At 34.4% G+C, this 9,645-nt stretch overlaps 1 protein-coding gene across 1 annotated transcript; it reads right to left on the bottom strand.

The window, feature by feature from the left end:
* Positions 1-5,014: 5,014 nt before the first annotated feature.
* LOC149233295 (serine carboxypeptidase-like 45) lies at positions 5,015-8,647 on the bottom strand. The gene is made up of 10 exons (XM_089379726.1): positions 7,942-8,647; positions 7,728-7,829; positions 7,533-7,628; positions 7,318-7,410; positions 7,056-7,135; positions 6,683-6,964; positions 6,397-6,524; positions 5,696-5,788; positions 5,347-5,464; positions 5,015-5,254 (listed from the first exon to the last, which is right to left on the bottom strand). Exons 1-10 carry the CDS (start codon positions 8,174-8,176, stop codon positions 5,105-5,107), a joined length of 1,377 nt encoding a protein of 458 aa, XP_089235852.1. The 5' UTR covers positions 8,177-8,647; the 3' UTR covers positions 5,015-5,104.
* Positions 8,648-9,645: the final 998 nt, after the last annotated feature.

The raw sequence follows: 9,645 nt of genomic DNA on the forward strand, positions 1-9,645 counted from the left end.
CCCTACATCTCGCACTGTTGCACACCTCTCTGTGACATCCTACATTGGTGCAACACTCTCCATGCCTCTCGCATTATTGCATCCTGTTAGCCTCCCGTTTCTCGGGGACTCCTGCATTGTAGCACTCTTTTCCGCTTCATCTGCATCCATCTCTACCTACATCTGCTAGTCTTGCTACTCCTCTTCGAGGCTCCCGTAGCAAGGTATAATCCAAAAGGTTGGGTACCTCAAGGACACTGCCCCTTATCGCCTGTAGTCTTCCTCACTACAGCTCAATGTCTCCCCACCTCTTCTCTAGAAGTACATGAGCACTCGTGGCACAATCATCATCCTCCTCGACCTCCTTCTCTGCCTTTGCTGGCGCTGCCTTAGAGTCAGAAGCCTCTCCCTTACTCTTCTTCCTTGGACACTGGTTCGCATAGTGACCTAGTTCTCCACAGTGGAAGCACTTGACCTTGGAGAGGTCCTTCTTCTTCCTCTTTTCCTGCTTTCCCACAGATGCAAAAGCTGCATCATCTTCCTCTTCCTTCTTGATCCTGACTCCTTTACCATTTCTTCCCGTCTTGCTCAACCACCTGATCTCCTCTTGGTGAAGAGCCGCCCACAATTCTTCCCAATCTGGAAGATCTTCCCTGCCCAGTATGCTCTAGACAAATGTCTCCCAATCCTCGGAGACTGCATTAAGTTCGGTCCTCACCAAGATCTCCTCATCCGGCGTGGCCCGTATGGAAGTTAGTTGGTCCCAGATCTCCTTCAACTGACCGAGAAAGTGATCTATTTGCTCCCCCTTCTGCAACTGATTCTTAAGTAACATCTTCCTCTGCATGGAAGTATGCTAGTAAAATTTCTTCAGGGCTTCCCACATCTCATTTATTGTGTCCTTCTCGAAAATATGTTAGACCACATGATCCTTGACCCCATCAAGGATGATGCACTTCGCCCTGGCCATTGAACCCTCATACTTTTCATTTTTAGTCGGGTCAACTGGGATCACCACTATTCTCAAGGCAAAGGATATTGGCCTTGATGCGATGTCTGTATACAATGGACAGGATACTGGCCTTCCAAACCACAAAGTTGGACGCTCCGTCCAGCCTATCCTAATTCCTCAGCCCATTCACGGCTATCTACTCTTCTCTGTCGACTCCTCCGAGTCTCTCTACTTCCCACCTAGAAATTCTCTGTTCGACTCCTACTGAGTCTCTCTACTTCCCATATGGAAGTTCTCTGTTAAACTCCCTCTGTGTCCCAATTTCCCTCCTAGAAATCTTTCTGCCAATCATCAAGTTGCCCCTCTCTGATCTTCTATGCAACTGCAACACTAATCCGGATTCCTTGGCTAGAAATCCACCTTGATAGCAACTCCCTCTACCTTGGTTTTGCCCTGTTAGGTACTATTCTGACCAGAGTATCCCACCAACTTCGCTCCCGCAAATTGCCCACATCTTCCTATGCCCCAACAACTGAAGGAATGAGCCTCAAGGCTCCACGCAATCCCAACACTAGCAAAAACAGCTCCCTTAGCGACTGCATCAACCCTCCTGGTCTTTTTGTGGCTTTGCGTGAGCCTTTCTCTGCCCTCCTCAGCGTCTGCGCTAACCTCTCCCTGTCCCAGACTGATGACACAGTCCCTCTGTGTCAACCCCTCCTCTATCGCTTTTGCAAGGATCAAATTTGTGTCACTTTGATTGATTATGTTGTAAACGCTCTTCTCAGCTGATGCCTTCAGCTCTCCGTGATCTGCAACCACACTCTGATACCATGTTGAATTTTCTAAGTCTATCCATTAGAAAATTAATCTGTATTCTGGTGGTTTATTTCTTCTACTTTTTTAAATTCGAACAAGTTATTTAAAACATTTAAATACCGAAATAAACACAATAAAGTCACAACATTTACAGATCAACAGCTGAAAGAAAACAAACACACAAGTTACACTGTTATTTTTGGAAAAATGTCCCCGAAAAAACCCAATGCGGGAAAATCAGTGCAACTATTCTAAGGGTTTATTATTATATAGTTTTTCCTTGAGTACAAATGGTTGCCTAACCGTCTTACCCGACAGATAAAAATACACGACAACAATACTTCTCTATTGGGAAACAGATATTCAGAAAACCAGTCCCACAAAACCTTCTCCAGCGACTCTAAAGCTCTGTGTTAGCCCTTTTGGCCTCTATGTCAGCCTTAAACCGCTTTGCGTCAGCCCTCTAAGGCACTATGTTGCCTTTAGGACCCTCTGCTTCACTCCCTCTACCTTTTGTATGGATGACGCAATCCCTCTAGGCTCTATGTTGTCTCTGCTGGACTCTGTGTGGCCTGCTCTGGCTATTGCTTCCCGCTCTTTGCCTTTGCGCTGGTCTCGTGGCACTGTCTCTACCTCTCTATTCAGTACTCATTGCTCCTCGCTCCTAATCACTGATTCGACTTTGCTTAACAACTCCGCTCTAGAAAAACAAATGATTGATCACTCTGGTGTGTTCTCCAACTGACCCTCAAGCCTCCTCTTATATTTTTCCTATTGGTCCTTCAACAGCCAAGATTAAATCTCTAATCAACAGCTAATATTAAATTTGGCTTAATCCATGACTTGGAACCTTCTAACCCAATGTTATATTAATACCCATTAATATTTTATTTTTCCTAAGTTTAGACTTAGGAACTCCATTAAAAATATTAATTATTTTAATATCTCCCAATCCGGGTACAATCTGTCCAAACCATTTCTGGGTCTTGGAGATCTCATGTGCTTTAGCCTCTCCACCAATTTTCATGGCTACAGCACATCCGATGCTACCCCAAATCAATACCTTTGCAGATATTACACATTACAGACTCTAATACCAATTATTGGCTTTAATAACCTACATCAAACACATGCAAACAATACAAAGAACACAAGGATCCTGAAGGAGAGAATTCATTAAATTATAAAGTTCCATTATATTATGTTTATTGTACAAATGGTTCCTTGTATAATTATAAGTGACCATAATGATTATGTCCGAATTAGTTATTCTGTTTCAAATGATGCATAATAACTCATCCCTAACTTCATCTCACATTTGCACGTAGACTTCCATGGTTGGTCTATTTCAATACAGTTTCATCACATAACTTAGATATTAGTTATGATTCACAAGCAACGATTGTATAATCTGAGCCATAGCTAACCTATATACTAGATACAAAAATTAAAGCAAGAAAAAAAATGATTACCTTTTCTAAATTCTTGATTGAGACTCTCTTTGAAACAAGATAACCCTTTCAATGACTCCTATCTTCAACCACTAACCCACAATAATTAAACTAATAACTTGTAGAAGAATAACTACCAAAAAAATCAATCAAATTATCATTATAAACTATCATTAAATATACACATACAACTTAGCTTCGATACTTTGTATTCTATTAAATAATATAACTTATATTCTAAATATTTTATTATAACACATTGAATAGCATTGATGTTTGTCATAGTTAATATTCAATCTATATACATTCTAAATAGTTTGTTATAAATCGAGAATGGGCAAATTAATTGGCCGCTGCCGTCAGGATGGTTTTAATATACATCCTACAATTCAAATTGATCTAAATAAATTTAAATAAATAATTTATAAATAAACTTAAATAAATATTTTATTTTAATGAAAGACCATCCAAAAATATGGCAATGGAACCTAACGATCAATTTTTATTTAAATAGATGATATAAAATAATAGAGTTGTTTTTAGTGTGATTTTTTTATAAATTTTTTCCGTGGGCTTTTTTTGGTCTTCTCTGATCTAATTTCTCTAAAATTTGGAGGAATTTGTTGAAATCACAAACTTGATGGTTAGTCCTGTACAATTGAAGTGCCTTAGGGGTTTTTCACGATGTTGAATCCATATATATAGTCAAAAAACCAATTTTAAATAATACAAATAAGATTTGACCTCAAATTTTTCATACGGCACAGGAAAATCCAAAAAATGACACTAAAGACAACTCCTAAAATAATCACTTCTTGGCCGTTATTTGCAACTTCAGAATGGCTCATTTTTCAACAAACCCTCCATAGGTGTTCATCATCATCCTCTGTCACATAGAAACACTGCAGGACGGAGTGTTCTACATAGGTGGAATTGCCAGAACTGTCAAAAATGGCCTAAATCCAGGGAAAAAAATTCAAATTTTTTTTGGTACATGCAGTGTTTCAATCATGTTTTTGATGGTGGCTGCACCTAAAATAATGAATTTTGATACCTTTTACTTGGATTTACAAAAATTTCTGCCATATTATTTTCAAAATATAACCGGAATTTCCATAACTTTCAAGGCAAAAAACATAATTTTTACACTGAAAACAAGTTAGACAGATTGAATCCATTAAACAGAATTCAAGCAGCCTGAATCCATTAAACAGAATTCGTCAGAATTCGGACAGCTTGAATCCATTAAACAGAATTCGTGAGTTTATTAGCAGAGCCTAATTCGAAACTTTCAAATTGACACCATAACTTTTTAATTCTTTGTAAAAATATTATTTACTATACTACTATAATAATAACACATATATCTAAATTTTAATTTTAATCAAAATAAATTCATGTAAGTTTTTCAATTATAACTTCTTATTTCTTACATTAAAATACTTCAATACCTCTAAACTTTCTAAATGTCATACAATATAAACATGGTCTTTTATACTTCTAAATATGAATCAAAATTTCCTCTACGTAATATATAAATTGCAGACCTAATCAGATAAATTCATTTTTTTTAATTTTATACCTAATCAAACAATCATACTATCTATACGAAAATTTTTGAAAGAAGATTTAACCATTAAAGAAAACACACCCAAATTTGTACACTTCTGTAACGCGCATAGAAGGCTACATTAAATTATTTTGCAGGCGGTACATAAATATTTGCCTCCCACTCTGAGGACACTTAATTCAAGATCTTTTGGTACAGCACATAATAATAAGTTAAGGGCCAGTCACGCCTGCATAGATTATGATATTTTTCATTTAATGGCGACTAACTATTCAATACTTGCAGGCAAGATTTTCCTGCAAGTTACAACATTGATGCCTCAGCTGACTGGGCGACTCAGGAGTAAGGGAGTGGTTTTCCGTCGATGAATGACTTGAATAGAACGAGAGATCTTTCTGGTTGCGAAAATGGTACTTCGTGCGATGCTCCTCGAACTGTTGCGAATGTCAGCAGATCATTTCCATAATCTTGGGTCCATCCTCCCACCTGAAATCACACCAACCCCAGATTCCATAACATTAGTAATTGAGTTAAAGCAATTAATGATCCATCAGGTCCTTTATGGGGAAAAACAGTACCTGCTTTCCCTCAAACCAAACCCGGTATGGAGCTGATGAATTTAACTTCAGATCGATCGCTACGTTATATACCAATGTACGTGTGCTGGTAAGAGGTATTACAGAATCCTGGTCTCCACTGCATAGGTATGAACAAACAACTACAACTTTGAGTATAGAAGAAAGTTATATAAATGAAGTGTTTGTAGTACATTGGGATTATATTGGGTGGTTGGAAGGAATGAAATTGGTGAGGTTGATAATATGTATATTATAGGTGGAAAACAAATTAAAAAATGTCTAACGATTATGTCTATATGAAAAAATTGAAAAAAAAAGTTTATAGACTATGTTTAAAAACGTAGCTTACCTGTAAACAAAAACTCTCACGCCAGCCTTGACCAATTGTCCAAGCAGAGGGACGGTAGATATCTCCAGATTTTGATGGTCATAATGAACTTTACTGTCATATTCAAGTAAGTTTATTTCATGAGTGATTGGAAACTTTCACAGTTCATCGTATTGTCACAGTTTATCATATTGTTAGAGATTTCTGGAATATTGGACTCATCATATATATTACACTATGCTATTCAGGAAATCTCTAACAAATTTATCTTAATTCAAAAATATATTACACAGTGCTATTTAGAAAATCTTTAACAAAATTATCTTAATTTAAAATTACAAAAATCAACCCAATATTTCATTAATTCAATTCAAAATAATTATATGATTGCAACCGATCAAATCCCTCAGTGTGCTGATTTCTAGGTGATATAATGTTTTATAAGATTTTAATGTTTTAAATTATATTTTTGAAATTAAACATAAATTCAATTGATAATTTTTTAATTATAATGTGAAAATTGAAGTTAATAACATTCAAAATAACTGTTATACTTTAATCCTACCATATCCAAATTAAATATTATATTTAAATTATACTATTTATAAATTTAAGATAAATTTTATCAAAACTAAAATAAATAAATTGCAATTACTTTAGAATCAGGAATTCACCTCTTACCCAATAATATTTTATAATTTTGTAATATTGAAATTTCTTACCTGCTGCAAGTATCCCAGGATAAAACTCCAGCAGTGATATCAACGTTAAGTGCTGTTTGTACATCCCTCCTATTTAGATAAGTTTCAGATTCGTCTTCCACACACACGTCTGGATTCTTATTCTGTGTCTGAATCACATATTATTATTGTTAAATTTGGATACTCTTTAAATTAAATTATGGTAGCTATAATTAAATTATGTCACACTATAATTTTTTTGATAAAAAAAAGTGATATATATATTATATATGGATTTGAGATCTAAAGTATTTATAAATTAGCATACCTTGGATGTAAGAAATATTGATTGCAAGTCAATAGATGACAGGCAAACATCCAATGTGACATCATAGCTACTGATAAACTTGCTAACTTCAGCATCCACCATGGCATTCACATTCTCACAGGCTCCTGATAATTTACCAGCATAGAATTCGTGAACATAACGACTGTAGTTGCAAATATTGGCCATGCTCTTGTAAGTGTTATCAGAAATGAGTCCGTGTGACCACAGATACTCTGCTCTGGCATTGAAGTCCTTTTCGAAGTTCAGCAACGGATTACCAATCTGTAAAACGATTCAACGACCTGAAGAGATCAAAACATGAACTACATGAAAAAGGCAATGTCAAATTCCATATTCTAATTAATTGACCTACAGCGATTCCTTTGAGATTGAAGATCTTGTGTTTTTGGTTGAATTGCAGCATCAGAACTGCCAACTGGGGAACATAGTGGCCTGTTTCAGTAGGCCACATTAGCCATATTTAGTTAGAGGCAGAAATATATGAAAAAAAAAAGAATTCATAAATGGATAAATTGAATTTTTTTAGGTAAGTTTTTCAAACAACCAGATGATACTATAGATTGTAACATCTTTTTTTTTCCTGGATTTTTTCAACGCTCAAAATGTGCTTTTACCTGCATAACTTTCACCTGTCAAGTATAGATCTCTGGTTTTATAGGCTGGGAACTTATTCAACCAACGCAGTAGAAAAACCAAATTATCATGGGCTGGAAGAATGATTGAAACACAAACTCTGGTCAAAATTTTGGACAAATTGTTATCTACAACACTTACATAAACACCGAAACTTCAATTGGTACTGCAACTCATTATTTACATAAGATCTCACCAGTTATTTTGTCGTTGACACCATTGTAGAATGAGGTTGTATTAGAATAAGAGAATCCAACTCCAGCAGGTGTTTCCAGATAAAGAATATTGGCTTCTGCTTGTACATGTTAAGTAATTCATATAATCAATCAGTTATTCTGCTAAGTTCAGTCTAAACTATATATATATTTGCAGAAGGAATGCAAATTGCTACCTTTGTTCCAGCTGTAGTCATTTCGTACTAGTACATTCCCTCTGGGTTGGAATGGACCATTTTCAGAGAAGGCTCCAACTCCAATTGAAGAACAGCCAGGCCCTGCATCATATACACAATTTCCATATTAGATACTTCAATGAAATGAGTTTGGTAGAATTTAATTGAAAATCCAAGTTCATAAACTACTAATTTTCTTGCTAAGCATACATACCTCCATTCAGCCATAACACCAGAGGCTTTGAGCTTGGATTTTGTTCTGCTTCTACAAAGTAATAGAACAAAGCACGGTCATTTTTCTTGCCTACTGTTATATATCCAGCATATTGCTTGAAGGAAACGTGAGGTTGCCCTGGTAGCTGATGAACCAGTTCAGCATCAGAGAACATGCTAATAGACATGAATCCCAGAATGGTTATTGCTAGCTTAATTGCATATGGGCGCAACATTTTCAATGTTTCAGGCAGGCCCTATTGAGCTTAATGTGATCTTAGCCTCACAATTGCTCAAAATCCCCCTGAAAACTGATTGAAATGAGAATTGAACCAAATATTTGGGCATCAAAGCTATAAATGAAGGTGCAGGCAGGGAAATGAGACAAAATTAGTTGAGCTGCAATTCAGTTTATAAAACGGGGCCCCCAGCTTAAGTTGGAGTTAAAAGGTTCAGCCGACACTACCAGCTACAGCTTGTCAACTGAACCTGCTGGAAGGGCTGTTGGGATACAACTAGTCGAGGAAATGACAACTTATGATTGACTCTAACAGTAACACATGTATATTTTTTATGGATCGTAGAAAATGACTTTGACCTTTTCTGGTCTTTGAATCTGATATAGTATTATACAAATATATAACTTGCTGTTCATGCGTTGAGTATGGCTGAAGATAAAAACAAGCTTTTAATTCTATTCGAATCGTCCAATTTTTTACGAAAAACGCGTGATACAACGCAATAAATCTGCAAGCGAGATCCGCCATAGCCGGACCTTCACTTAGGTTGGTGCATCATAAGTATTGTCTAAATGGATTAGGTAGCAAATGTTGTAGGTCGGTGTTTATGATTTTGTGAGTCAATGTTTTGAGAGTACGGTACTTTTAAATATATCATATTTAATATATTTCCAATTTAGTTTTATAGGTTCGTTTGAGTAGTTGAATAGCATAAATCGTAATCGGAATTAGTGGATCAAATCTTTAATTTTATTGGTTTGGTATATATAAATTAATTAGTTTAAATATGTAATAGTTAAATAGAAAGTCATTACATTATTTTTAAGTTTAAATATTTATATTTTTTCAAAATTTAAAGTTTATTAAAATTATATAATTATGATATTTTAAAATTATTTTAAAAATTTTATATATTTAAAAAATAATTTAAATAATATAGAATAATAATTTTGTCAATCTTAAGTTAGGATAATAGCTTATATAGTACCCATTTTATTTGATCAATGTTTTGAATTTAAAACTATAATGGGTTCGATTAAAAAAAAGAGAAGAAGAAGTGAATTATAATAAATATTATAATATATTATTGTAATATATAAAATTATTATTATTATAATAAAATTATAACATTTACGATAGTATTAATTTTTTTTTAATAATTTAATGGTGAAAAAGTGTCGCGATATCATATGTTAAATTCATTATAATATTATTATTTGTTAATTTCATTAATAATATTAATGTGGTAAAAATATTAAGAATATTTTTATTTATATCATTTAAATAAAGAATATAAATAGATAATGTATATATAGTTTTTTCTTCTGAAAAAAAAAAAAAAAAAAAAATAGATAATGTAAAAAAATTGAAATAGAAAAATTAATTTTAAAACAAACTAAAACTAATAAAGACAAATTCAAACCTAAGCATAAAAGAAATAAAGAGTCTAAACTAAAACTAAACAA

This window comes from Pinus tabuliformis, chromosome J, assembly GCF_031772625.1.
Source record: "Pinus tabuliformis cultivar Carrire ecotype Pingquan chromosome J, CPIR1, whole genome shotgun sequence".
Taxonomy (NCBI): domain Eukaryota; kingdom Viridiplantae; phylum Streptophyta; class Pinopsida; order Pinales; family Pinaceae; genus Pinus; species Pinus tabuliformis.

What these genes read in the sequence shown, in the direction of transcription:
- LOC149233295 (XM_089379726.1), bottom strand. Translation starts at nt 8,176, where the DNA reads ATGTTGCGCCCATATGCAATTAAGCTAGCAATAACCATTCTGGGATTC. An exon ending in TGTCAACGACAAAATAACTG is followed by an intron (nt 7,411 to 7,532) that starts GTGAGATCTTAT and finishes TCATTCTTCCAG; the next exon opens with CCCATGATAATTTGGTTTTT. An exon ending in CAATATTTCTTACATCCAAG is followed by an intron (nt 6,525 to 6,682) that starts GTATGCTAATTT and finishes TATGTGATTCAG; the next exon opens with ACACAGAATAAGAATCCAGA.